A 13,511-nucleotide genomic window follows, 5' to 3' on the forward strand; every position below is an offset into this window, starting at 1 on the left:
AGCCCTGAGACTATAAACTCCAAAGATTTTACTAAAGCCAGTTTTAACACAAGTATCTGTGTATCTACCGTTCAGACACTCCATCTCAGGCTCCTCTCCATCCTGTCCTTTCTGCTGTCGCTTGGCGTGGCGTCTTTTCTTGCAGTAGAACATCAGTCCCAGTACTACAATGATGTAGGCTACAGCGGCGCCCACGGACAGGCCGATGGTTTGGATCATCTTGTATGGAGCTTTGTCTCCATCTTCATCGTACGAGTGATTGGGTTTGTCTGTTGGGAAACAAGCAGCGGTGAGACAAGTCAGGAAACCTTTTTCACCAAATCTTAATCGCAGAATGCCAATTTTCATCTGAGAATTCTGAATCAAAGGTCAAGAGTCCAACTCAAGGCTAAGAGTTTCAACTTTCATCTTAAAATCCCAATTCTAATCCGAGAACTCAGCCTTGTTTTTTAGAATTTCGACTTCAAACTGCAGATTCAGACTTCAATTTTAGAAGTCTGACTGCTTTGACTGAAGATGATGGTGGACACCAAGTCATTCAGAGGTAATTCCAACAATGATCTCTGAATAATTCTACAGCCTTACAGGATTACATAACGAAAGAAGATGTTGTCTTTTATTGGTCGATGAGATTGAAGCTTGAACTCAAAGTTACACAAAAAGACTGTCAGTTTCTACATGCTGAAACACCCTCCTCCTCCTCTTTGAGAGAAAATGAGCAGATATGGGACACTGCTTCATGTGTGTCGGTAATTTCCAGCATCAGCCTGCATATAATGCTCCTCTGAGTGTGACTTCTTATTAGACCCCTCACTGCCATGACAGGCGTGGCGTCAGAGACGTGGTCGTGGTTATTAACCTGTCGAGATGGCGACAGGTGGGGTTGAAGCTTTAATGAAGGCCTTCATCCCTCACGCCCCACCTGAGCACCTCAGAGTGTGATAAAGAGAGCTACTGTATGACCTCTGTGTGTGTGTGTGTGTGTGTGTGTGTGTGTGATACTCACCCACTACAAACAGCTTGGCCACGCGGTCTTTGATGTTGCAGCTGTTTCCGGCCACACATGTGTACCTGCCTGTGTCATCAGTAGTGACGTCTCTGATCACCAGGGAGCCGTTCGCCATCTTCTGGATCCTGGAGGAGGGGGAGGATGCGTGACAGGTGAGGACCCAGATCCAGAACCAAATCCAGGTAAACATTTTTATCAAAGTTTCTTACCTCCTGTTCTTGCTGATGTCAAGCGTCTTGTCTTTGACCATCCAGTGGATGTGCGGCTCAGGATCTCCGGATACCTGACAGTGCAGGACGGCTGTGTGACCCTGATACACTGTTGTGTTCTCCGGCTCCATCTTAAAGCGAATGTACACTGCACAGACACACACACACACATGCGTCCATTACAGACTCTGTAGTGGAGATCACTGCATTGGAAAACAGTCATGACTGTGTTTACCTGCCACAGTGAGCGTCACCAGCGCTCTGATCTCCCCCTGCAGGCTGTTGGAGGCGATGCAGGTGTAGTTTCCGGCATCGCTGCGTGTTACTTTTGTGAAGTGAAGCTGCCCATTCCTCTGCTCCACGTGGTGTGGTAGCTCTCCTCCGTCTACAGAGGGAGACAAAGACACAGGGGTGAGTTTTGTTTGTTTTTACCTCTTTGTATTTTCATAAACTCACACTTTAAACTGTCTCTGCTCACCTGCTTTGGTCCAGCGGACGGTCGGCGGCTCTCTGCCTTTAGCTGAGCACTGGATGGTAATCTCATTGTCAAGCTCGAGGCACTGAGCAGGCTGGGGGGTTGGTGTGAACTTCAGCTTCTCTGAGAGTTAAAACACATACACACTCTTCAAACATGCGGTGAACAGGGAACATGTCAAAGCTGAAAGGGCTGAAGTCGTGTTCAGACACATTCAGACACACGTGAGCTGGCCTATCAGAGACTGAGATCATACAAACACAGAGACGTCAGGCCTTGGTCTGTGTAACCCTCCTGCAGCAGCAGCAGCTGGGTAGCTCTGACAAAAATTCATCATCAGGAATAATGAGACGGAAAAAAACTGCTGAACATGAGTCATATTTCACACGTCTGTGGGCGTCCTGCAAACACAACACGGACATGCTGCTCCTATCTTTCTATTTAAGGTGACAAACATTTACACCAACGGCTCCACATGCATGCACACATCTGGTTATAACATGGCTTCACACTGGGTTATTAAAAAAGAAAAAAGATTCTACCATAAAAGATAAAAACTATTTGAATAAAACGCAATAAAGAGCCAAATGGAACGGAAAAAGAACAGGATTTGCACATGACAAAAAAAGAACATGCAAAAGCTAAGGATTATGCCAAAGTGATGTTAAATTTAAAATACGTCAGAATAAAACTTCCACAAGGGATCTCATAGGTTATAAAAATTTTAAAAATGGAAGCACAGGTAGGTCATTAGCCATAAAAAAAGTAAAAAAGTAAAAATATATAGTAGAGCTTTATAGCAGCAGATATAAACTAGGGCTGCAGCTCCAGCTAATGGAGGGAGGCTGAACTACAGCTCAGAGACAACACACGACTGCCATGTTAATAACTTATTCAGTTAGTCTACATAAAAAAAGTTGTATGTATCTGTTCTTGAGTCTGGATCTTGGCCAATGAGGATTTTTTAGGGGCTGTTTACGCGCCAACGTTTTTAGGGTGAAACGCAAAAGTATTGTTGTGTTTCAGCCTTACATGGAAACGGTGTTTCAGCCGACCTAAAACGCAAACTTTTGAAAACGGCCTCCAAAGTGCAATTTTTCTGAAACGCTGCAGACACCGTTGCCGTGTAAACAGTTAGCGTTTTAGTGGAAACGATGACGTCATGCTTTGTTTGGTGCAAGCACATACAATAGTATTGTTGTTACGATCGTCTCAGACTACCATGTACCATCTGCTCAATCCTTCAACAAAATGTTCATCTACTTCTGCACTTAGTATTCCCCAATACACCAATGACTGGCTCAGCTCTACTTCGGTGGAGATCTCCTAAAAGCGGCTTCTGGACAAGACAGTTACAGCACCAACTACAGGCATGGCATCTTTAATACAGCATTTTCAGTCCCTCAGCGTTTCTTTGTAAACGCAGATTTTTTTTTCACTGCGTTTTGAGATTAATATTGTCGTGTAAACGAGGCCTTAGTTCCTGTCTGCAGTATGTTGGAAGGGCCTGAGTAGAATCGACCAGTCAGGTGCATTCATGAAAAACATCTTTAAAGTAGTTTTCTTCTCCTCTTGAGGGACAGACCAGATCATGATGTTGTTATTTCAGCAAACTTAAGAGGTATTCATCACAAGATTGTCATTTTTTGTGTCCGCTTCAAACTACTAAAGGAAGACAGAGAAACCTCTGTGTGACTCATGAGCAGATTACTGGGTACTCCACATGGAGGATTGAATACATGAAAAATTAAAAAAACAAACACAAACAGCCGTTCCCAGAGGTATTTGTCCCTTAGCGTCGTCAGTTGATGATTTTCCAGTGGGTAATGAGATTCCCATTAGCATCACTGTTAGATGTCGTTAGTAAGGAATTAGCTTCCCTTAACTCTCACCGCTGGGTACAGTCTGTCGTGAACAAGCTGTGATGACTTGTAACAAATCAGAGATTTCTTACCAAGAACGCTAACTCTGGCATGTCCAGAGAGTCTTCCAGCTGCAGTTTGTGTCTCACAGCCATACATCTGTCCATCGTACACCTCCACATTATTGATCCTGAGAGTACCATTTGGAAACATCTTAAAACGAGAGTCCTGGAGGAAGAAACAGAAAAGATTCAGTTGCATGTCTAAAAAGTGGACATTAACGACTCAACAGGTGTGTTTCTGTGTCATAGCTGACCTCAGGTGTGATCATCATGCTGTTGCGGTACCAGGTGACCTCAGGATCCGGGTTGGCCTGAGCATGACAGTGAAGGTAACCTGGTTTACCCTCCTCTAAGAGGCTGTCCTGAGGCCTCATCACCCACACCGGAGCCGCTGAGGGGACACAGGTAATCAGGAGAGTCTCAGTTTCTGTCTAAGAAACAATGACGGCTGTTGTAATACTGCTCCATACACTCATCAGACTCACTGGCCACGGTGAAGGTAACCTCCTGTGTCCTACGTCCAGCTTTGTTCTGAGCCACACATGTGTAGATGCCTGAGTCTCCGCCTTCTGTGGGACTGAAGACCAGATCCAGGCCGTCCTGGTACACTCTGCCTTCTGTGGGGACCCTCTGACCTTCTCTTTCCCACCATACCTTGGGTTCAGGTCTGCCACGAGGAGGCCGACACGCCACCCGCTGCAGGGTGTCTGCTGTGAAGACCTTCGACATCTTTGGGACCATGTCTTCAATTTCTGTAAAAGAGAAGGGAACACTCAACATGAGTCAACAGTTTGAAAGAATTGGATGAATGTCCAAAGTGTCAAACTGATCAGAAACTTCTTGAAAAGTGAGAAACAACATCACAAGAGAGATGTGATGGAGTATAACAACCATCCTTTTTAAAATTTTGCATTTGAAATTCCTCATGAGAAAAATATTGTCCGCAAAAACCAGAGTTTTTGGTTGTAACATGAAGAGGGTTTTTGTGAATCTCTGCTTGATTTCCTTTTCCTGTTGTAGATGACATAGTAGTCATGCTTCGCTGAACTGAAAATAAATCATTAAACTGAATTTGAATTGAATGAACTGAAATTCAGTTTTGTGTTTTTGAATTTCAGGAATATAGAAAGCTTAATTTTCACATACGTTGAAGGGGCTGTGAGGATCGATTTACAATGACGTACAGAAGTGCGTAGAGAGATCTTTGTATTTCTCTGCTGAAAATGATTTCTGTGATTAATTTTATAGTGATGGTGTACACAGGAGCCTAACTGTTGACAGAAAAAGGACAGAAGAGCAGAAGAAGGCTAAACAAGAGAGGGATAGAGCACAAGCTAAAGGCTAAAACAAGAGTTAAGCTGTTTGTGATATTGTTCATTCCAACCCACATGCAGCAGTTATTTTGCAGTGGTCTGTTCAAACTTGAGAGTTTATCAATAGAATGAAGAGTGAGGTAACGTTAGCTTTGTTGGGTAGATGAGCACTGGCAGGACATAACAAGGACTGCTAACACACTACATGTTACGGATGTGTCTCAGAACACTGGGCTGTGAGTAGGCTAAGTATAGATTGTTGTCACATTATAGCTTGTTACGTTTTAAACAACAGCACTACCAAATTGTTGATAACTACTCTACCTCGTTGCATTGTATCCTGTAAAAAGTTGTCTTGAACAGAGTAAAATGGAGTTAAAAAGAAGATTCAATCTCCATTCACAACAAATACACCGTGTTATGAGTCATGTCATTTCAACAGTGTGCGCAATTTGGCCAAAGGTGTAACCGCAATCCTCTTCAAACAGAGTCCTCAAAGCCTCTTTAAACACAATTTCAGAGCAAATAAATTCACTGTCAAGTGGCACAAATCTCTGCTCATAATATTTATTTTTCATCATAGTGTACTATCTTGGTCATATTTTTTTTTTGCTTTTCAGATTCTCTCAAGTATCTTCTGATTGAGCCATTATGTAACATTCATTTCAGGTACACATCAGGTTTCATTTGTGACTTTTGATTTTATGACTTATGTTTATACATCTAAAAGACCTGTACTTAAATGATGGCCACAAAAACTGGTGTAATTGAGAACTTTATTATATCACTGACTTTATAAATTATAGAGAAATTGACAAAGAATAAAGGCTTATTTCACAATTCAGGGAAACCTTTTTAAAATAAAGTGCAGATGGTTAATTTTAGAGTTCATTGGGTTCATCTAGGGAACCTTTGTTTGTATTTCTTCCTTTAACTAAGGCTGTAAATATGAGAAACTCTGATATGATGAGTTTTGGGTTGTTAAATTTGTGAATAGAATCAGTCTGTCCATGAGGCCATAGCAGGGTTTCTGATTTAACTTTCATGAGCGAGCCTGGAGCTTGCCGCCCTCGTCGTCGTGGCTCTGTGTGAGCAGACTCCCCGTCTGGTCGGTAACAGTTGCTGGTTGAATGGTTAATGAGCACACAGTAGCAGAATCCTCTGGATGTGATGTTGTGGGGAATTAAATAGGACTGTGTGAGGCGGGTCATATCAAAACCAAAGGCAGCCATACACAAAGTGGAATGTGATCCATGAGACTCACAAGACCTCCTGCTACTGCATGTGTGTGTAAGCCATTAACACACTATTGGCCAACAAGTGTGTGAAAGCCAGTAGAGACCTTCTTGGGGTTGAGGATGGAAGGAGGAGCAGCAGATTTCTCAGCAGATGAAAGAGGAGCAGAGCAGGAAGGAGGGGTTAGTTTTTAAACAGAATTCTACTGCCACACAATCCCTGTAATGCCTGCAGGGATTACCATCAGATTAAGTGAATTAAGGTATTTAAAGTGAGCTGTGGTTCACTGGGTTAAAACTGCAGATACAGTGGGAGCTGGTTAATCCTGAACCCCGGGGCGAGAGGGGCTGTGAGAGAGTGACACAGCACCAGGACACGGAAACACAGAGAGATTCCAGCACTGAGCTTACTCTAAATATTTGACTTGCATGCACTTGTGTTTGAAAAAGCAGGCTGATTAGTAAGATGAGAGGAAACTACAGCTTGTTGTGCTTTAAGCTGCCATTCAGAGAGCTGTTGGAGGATTTATCTGGATGTGAAGTCACGGCAGGAGGGGATTAGAGCAGGTAGGGTGAGACCTGATGTTCCTGTTTGCGCTTTAAAGAGTCTGCAGTATAAAAAACACAATTTCTTTCCATTTATAAGCCTCTTAAGGCAAAAACTGAAAGTCACATGTGTAAAAGACACACCCTGACTGTGGGATTGAGGTGTTTTGCTGCTGAATGCAATGATAAGAGACTTGAAGTCTGAGGCCACAGATACCAAGCAACCAACATTCCGGAGGGGGTGTTATGCCTTCACATCAGAAAGACTCAGGTCAAGTGATTGGGTGAGCTGATTAGGATGCCTCTCCTTCAGAGTTTTGACAGGCACATCCATAGACTAAAGAATTATGGATCTAACCTTGGCTTGGAGAAGGGGGGCAAGGGGGTGGGGTTAAGTGAAGGAAAATAGATAGACGAATGGATGGCAAGATCTAAAGATGCATGAATGGCTGAATAACTGGATGGAAGCATGGATGGATAGGAAGGTAGATAAATACATAAACAAATGAATAAATAGTTTGATGGGCAACAATGGACAGGTGGGATTAATGGATGGATGTATCAATGGAAGCATAAATGGATAGATGGGTTCATGGTTGGACACTTGGTGAATGGATACATTATCTGGGGGATGAATGGATTCAGGACTCAGTTCAAGGAATGATGGAAAAATGGATGAATGGATGGAATGGCTCTACTAGTAGCCAAATAAATGGGAAAAGGATGGATGGATGGATGGATGGATGGATGGATGGATGGATGGATGGATGGATGGATGGATGGATGGATGGATGGATGGATGGATGGACGAATGGACAGATGGGCCGATGGATGGATGGATTAAATGGGAATCTTTAATGGAGACAAGGACATTTGGATGGACTTGTTTAGCCAGGAGAGACTACAACCTGATTCCAGTTAGGTGGAGAAAAATTGATGGACAAATTAATAGATGGAGAGATGGATGGAAAAAGAAATGGAAGCATGAATGGATGAATGAATGGGTTCATGGTTTGAAACATTGATGAACGGATGCATGACCTGGTAGATGGGTGGATTAATGGATAACTAAAGGCAAAGCTAGTAAGGACCTAAAAAGGCTTTTGATCCCCTACTATACTTTTTCAAAACAAATATTCATTAGTGCTGTCAGGCGATTTAAAAAATTAATCTAATTAATTGCATTTTAACCTCATATCTGCTTAAGGTCCCAAAATACAGAATTTGAATTCCAGGACATTAAAATAACATTAAAAGACATTTAAAAATAAGGTGGGAATATATACAACACATTTTAGGTATCCTGAGGCATAAGGAACACATGAAAAAAGTGTTATGGTTCTATCTTTACAAAATCTACACATTCCTGCACTTAAGATAAACTGATTTGATTTTTAGGACGTTTTTTGCTTCTGTTCACATTTTTACTCGATGTGGACTCAATTTTTACTGCAATATGAACTTCTATGCTTCTATGAGGTCAGGAGAACCAGGGCTAAAGGCTAAAAACTGTGAGGAACTATGTATAAAACACTTCATTCAAGTCTTGGATCAAAGAAAAGTGAAGTATTTTCAGTTTTACATGCTCTGAACACACACAAACTGTTGCTCATTGGTGCAGAGCAGCCCCAAACTGAAACATGACACCAGGAAGATGGAAGGAAATTTTCAAAGAATTCTTTAGATTTAAATACAAGACCTTTATCGATCATTCTAGGCTTTTTTAATGCAGTAAAGAGTGTAGAATTACCTGTTTTTTACAGAATTGAGCTAGAGCAAACAGTTGATTTTCTGTAGATTTTCAAAAAGGACGTGTGAATAAACGAGATGTCGACGGCAGTCCCCTTAAAAGTGCTCTCTCTTCCCCCCGGTTCAAATCATGTTCCTGACGTCAGGTGTGATACATTCAGGGACCATCGGAAATTTGAAAATCTGACGAGAACACCACTTTTTCCAAGTAGGACAAACGGTTTGTAAATGCTAGACATTTGAAACTAAGTGTGTCTTTGAATGCCTCGCGGGTTTGGGATCCAGATTAATCTGCGTTAATTTTTATAACGCATTAATTTGCAGTGTAATTAATTAATCTAATTAACACCTAATATTTATCGAAACAGGTAGGTTTCATATTTTTTGCTCATGAGTGAATCCAGCATTAATAAAAAAAAATCTGGTGTGGGATTCAAAGTGACAGGTTGTAAGGTTCAGAAGGTTTAATTTACTGCCCTTTCTGAAGCAATTATTCATATCATGTGGTCTGAAAACCTCTGAGACAGGAGAAGTTAAACACTTCACACCCTCAGAACGCTGCTGCTCATTCCACAGTTTGAGACACTTTTCTGTTTGAGGTGTTTTTACAGAGAGCGCTGAGACAAGCACTGCAAACAGCTGCAGACTGATGGAGGAAATAATACTGAGAGGAAGCAGGAAGATGGTGGCGTGTGTAAGTGTGTGTGTTGAGTTGATACAGCTGGGCTGGACGTCAATAAAGGAATGTGATTATCACGAACAGATCTGTCTGTAAGTAAAAGAGACGCAGAGAGAGGAGATGTAGAGCAGGATCAGATCTGTAACACACCTGACTCTCAGATTTCTGGAGCTCAGGTGTTTTCTCCACAACATCTCAGTGTGTGTGTATGTGTGTGTATGTATGTGTGTGTACCTGCAATGAGGAGGGAGGCTTCCAGCGTGACCTTCCCTCCACTGACGCCCTGGCCAATGCACTTGTAGGTCCCCGTGTTCCTGGGTTTGACCTGAGTGATGAGCAGGGAGCCGTTTGACATCAGGATCACTCTGTGGAAGACCAACACGTCAGACAGGTGAGAACCAAACTCAAAACAAGAACATCGTAAACATTAAGACAGATTCAGAAGAAGGTCATTTCAGACCCCCTTCTTAAATCTTGGCATGTTACCTGACTGTGTCTGATCGGCCCTGATTCACTGAAGCCATCTGCTGCTCTAAATAGGTTAGAGTCAAAGCTAAGAGTCTGTCCACAGAACACAGAGAAATCTGACCTACTTAGTGAGTTAATTTGAAAAAGTTGTGCGCTTCTGGCAGGCCGTTCGAGGATTCAGAGCCAGAGACTGAGAGATGAGGAGTAATTAAATACTGACCTTAAGCCAGCAGTAGGGACACAGATAAAGAGACAAACCAGCAGCTCATCACAGCTTTAAGACAGTTATTCTGAGTGATCCATAAATAAAAGTAAGGGAGAGCCAAAAATGGTAAAAAAAAAAAAAAAGGGGTGTTGTGCTTTTTTAGTCTTTATTCTGTCCTCTTGGTGCCCTTGTAGTAGCTTTACATAATTTACAGCTCATAAAAATCCTTGATTTTCTTTCCCTGCTGCTTTAGAAAACCCTTATTAAACTCTTATTAAAAACCTCCTTCACTCTGATTAGCCAGCCCTCTGTAGGAAGACCTTTGTGTGAGAGGCCACACCCCTTCACTACCAAGTGTTATAAACCAGTAAGGAGAGCTATATGTGATGACCTCATCATTTCAGCAAATTTCATGTGGGGCCTAAAATTTGTTTCCCTACATGTAACAAACATTTAATGAGTTAAAATGTTGGATTTCATAACAAGATGTGAGTTGTGAATGAGATCTGTGAGGTAAAAGTGTGTTGGAGTCATTTCAAGATAAGACTACAGGCAAAAAGTTACATTAGATTTCAGTGAGGTAAATATGAGATTTGCTCAAACTGTGACACAACAAGTTGGTGAATCTCTTTATGTGAAAAAAATTGTTATTTAAAGTGAAAAACACAACTCTGTGCTTGGAAACATTAAAGTGGAGCTTCAGTATGCTGGGTTCCAAAGTCCCTTGATGTTTCTTAAAGAGACAGAGGCTGAAATTAGGTTTTCAAAGACAGCCAGCTGGAGGAAGAGTATTTCATCATTCGTAGTCTTCTTTGGTTGCGCTCATGAGAGAGAGAAGACTTTTCAAAAGCAGGACCAATTCAGCTCAGATCTCCCTCCTAAATGTTGATATATCTGTCATCTCTCGCCTCTTCTACTCAATAGATGAAGGGGAATGAGCTCTGGGAGCTTGTGTGTGTTCCCACAGAAAGATGTAGAACCACAACTTCACTCTGAGGACGTGATCTAAAATAATCGGTAAACTAAGTGAACAAAGGCAGGTTTATTTTGAGGCAATAATCTTTTTAGTCATGCAGAAAGAATTGGTTCAGTTTCATATTCTCGCCTCCAGAGCCGCTCTGACCCTTGGGAGTGAATTCTTGGTTCTGCAGAAACAGCCTGGAGCTCACTCTGCTGTGCTTGTACTCACTTTAACACGCATAACAATATTCACACATCAAACATTCAGGTTATCTAAAGGTGGGAAACAGACAGGCTGCCTTCCTCCAGTGTTTTATCAGCTCAGATCAATAAACACACACACACACACACACACACACACACACACACACACACACACACACACACACACACAGAGCTCTAACACACACACACACTGTGTGTTTGTATATTCACGCCTGTTATCGGCCTTGCTCTGATCCTCCTGAGTCAGCGCAGACAAGGTGACTGAACCCACAGCGACTAATATGCTCATTACACACCTGAGTAACCACTAATGTTACAAACCTTCACACCTTCTACACACTGAGTACAGTCAGAGTCAAAACCTCGATCTTTAAATCTGCTTTAACCTCTAAAGAGTGTGGGTGTGTTAACATCGATATTCGTAAAAATGTTCATTATAAGGTCAGGTTTAATGTTTTCTTCAGGTTCTGTTTGTAACTCATGTGTTTGTACACAAATGATGTGCTTTCGTTGTGCACTTGCAGTTTAATTCATGATGCATTTATTTCTAACCCTTTCTAAAAATGTTTCTGAACACTTATTTTGTACATATTACATGCTCTCATATGCATTTCATCAGGTTTTGATCAGTCATTTATTTGTTTGTTTGTTTGTTTGTTTGTTTGATCAGTGACGCCACGTGCTTAGTATTATTATTTTAGTAAATTTAAGTTCAGGGGTAATGAGTTTAGATCTGTCTCTTTATTTTTGAAGTATTTTTTGAAATATCTTTTCTTTTTCATGTTTTTTCTTTTATTGTTTCAGGCTGCAACTTTTTTTCTTCTCTGTTAAACTTCGTTTTGACTTTATCTTCAAAGTGTCTGATGGTCTTTCTCTACGTTGGATTTTTTTAAGAGTTTATGATTTGCTTGTTTGTAGTTGCACTTCTTAAACCCTTGTTCTTAAAGGTGTACAAGCACATGTTCATGTGTTTGTACACGTGTTGATGTGTTCTTAAATCTGCCGTGAAAGCACAAAACACAAAAACATATGGATGTACTCTTTCAGTGAGGACAGAATTATAATGAGAGTATCTCTCATACTGAACAAATCTTTACATTAAACCAGCTCTCCTGAGGACCAGGTTTACACTGAGTCTGTATAAACACCACTGGACCCTGAGGCTACTCTTGGCTCTGTATAGAAATTGCTTATTACCTCATGATTCTGTGTTTATGTGCACATGCTGCAGAGCTGATTTTTAGCTTAGGGGGTTTTCCACTTGGAGAACTGCAGAGTCCTCCCTGATTGGCTGAGAGAGGCTGAGCTCCTGTGATGTACAGCAGAAACTTTACAGCGTTCAGGTCCAGTAATACTATTCCTAATGTGCAATCCATCTTCAGCCCGCGCTGTAACCAGATACAGAGAGCAGAGAGACGGGACCAGCTCCACGGGTTAGCTGGAGACTTTGATATTACTCCATGGAGCACTTTTCCAACCCTCTACTTAACTCTGAAGAAAAGTGGACAGTAGTTCATTCCACTTTTAATGCACCGTAGAAACATTTTAGCGATTTATCTTCAGCCTCCTCGCTAGCAGCTACAGGGAACCCACCTGTCAGTGATTTTAATTAAACAGAACTCTAAATCTCAATATCTACTTAACACCTGAGTAATAAAAATTCAATGAAATGTGTTGTATGTGTGTTTATTTTTGAATGGGTGTGTATGTGGTTTCTGGTGTTTCTGAAGCCAGCCTCAAGTGGGCACTCAAGGAACTGCAGTTTTATGACTTCTGCATTATTTTTTTATGAATGTGCAGGGGGCACAGAGGAGTGGATGAACTCTGAACGTACCGTGACTTGTTCACCAGTTGCTCATTCTCGTGGAACCACTCCACCGTGGGGGCAGGGACAGCGGTGAACTGGCAGTGAAACACCGCCTCCTCGTTCTTCATCACCACCTGGTCCTCTGGTTTGACCACCGGCCGAGGGAAACTCTTGTCTGTAAGAGAGGGGGAGGGAAAGGGATGGATGATTACATCTGCTCTGGTTTTTATTAAAAGCTGCCAACAGCAGCTAGAGGCAGGAGCGAGTGGCCTTCAGGTGGAGGTGTGTCAACACCTGGAGGGAGACTTTATGAGGTCAGGGAGAGAACCTGCAGGTTATCTGGATCCTAATCATCCTCCTTTTTGCCCCCTGAGTCACAAGAACATTTTCTATATTTGACATCAAATTTGAAACTAAGAGAAGATAAATGTGTACTGAGCCGGATTTTGTTCCCCAGTTGTACGATAACATTCTAATGCCTGGTCCTGTACGTAACAGTCTGACCTGCCAGGAGCAGAGCTTTGGTACAGTAAAGCCCCTCGATGGAGATTTTATCACATTGTTTTACCGCTGAGCTTCTCACAGGCACATAAAAACACTTCTAATCCTGCTTATTGTGTGAGAATTCAAAACAGCCAGCCGAGGAGCACGGTGCCAGCAGCACAGAGAAAAGAAAGGTGCAGAGCACACCTGGCCCACCCAGGATG

General features: G+C 42.0%; 1 protein-coding gene across 3 annotated transcripts in view; it reads right to left on the reverse strand.

Moving 5' to 3' along the window:
- Nucleotides 1-13,511, reverse strand: part of ptk7b (protein tyrosine kinase 7b) — a 91,724-nt gene that overhangs the window by 4,720 nt on the left and 73,493 nt on the right. For all 3 annotated transcript variants that reach the window (XM_074675478.1, XM_074675477.1, XM_074675475.1), the window contains 10 exons: nucleotides 12,832-12,979; nucleotides 9,374-9,504; nucleotides 4,103-4,369; nucleotides 3,872-4,008; nucleotides 3,648-3,783; nucleotides 1,697-1,816; nucleotides 1,454-1,603; nucleotides 1,219-1,366; nucleotides 1,007-1,134; nucleotides 69-269 (listed from right to left, as the gene is read on the reverse strand). In XM_074675478.1, the coding sequence (XP_074531579.1) occupies nucleotides 69-269; nucleotides 1,007-1,134; nucleotides 1,219-1,366; nucleotides 1,454-1,603; nucleotides 1,697-1,816; nucleotides 3,648-3,783; nucleotides 3,872-4,008; nucleotides 4,103-4,369; nucleotides 9,374-9,504; nucleotides 12,832-12,979 (1,566 nt within the window). The remainder of the gene's footprint in view (nucleotides 1-68; nucleotides 270-1,006; nucleotides 1,135-1,218; nucleotides 1,367-1,453; nucleotides 1,604-1,696; nucleotides 1,817-3,647; nucleotides 3,784-3,871; nucleotides 4,009-4,102; nucleotides 4,370-9,373; nucleotides 9,505-12,831; nucleotides 12,980-13,511) is intronic.

Source organism: Halichoeres trimaculatus, unplaced genomic scaffold (genome assembly GCF_033239565.1).
Source record: "Halichoeres trimaculatus isolate MK-OKI-2021-1 unplaced genomic scaffold, fHalTri1.1 fHalTri1_scaffold_8, whole genome shotgun sequence".
Taxonomy (NCBI): domain Eukaryota; kingdom Metazoa; phylum Chordata; class Actinopteri; order Labriformes; family Labridae; genus Halichoeres; species Halichoeres trimaculatus.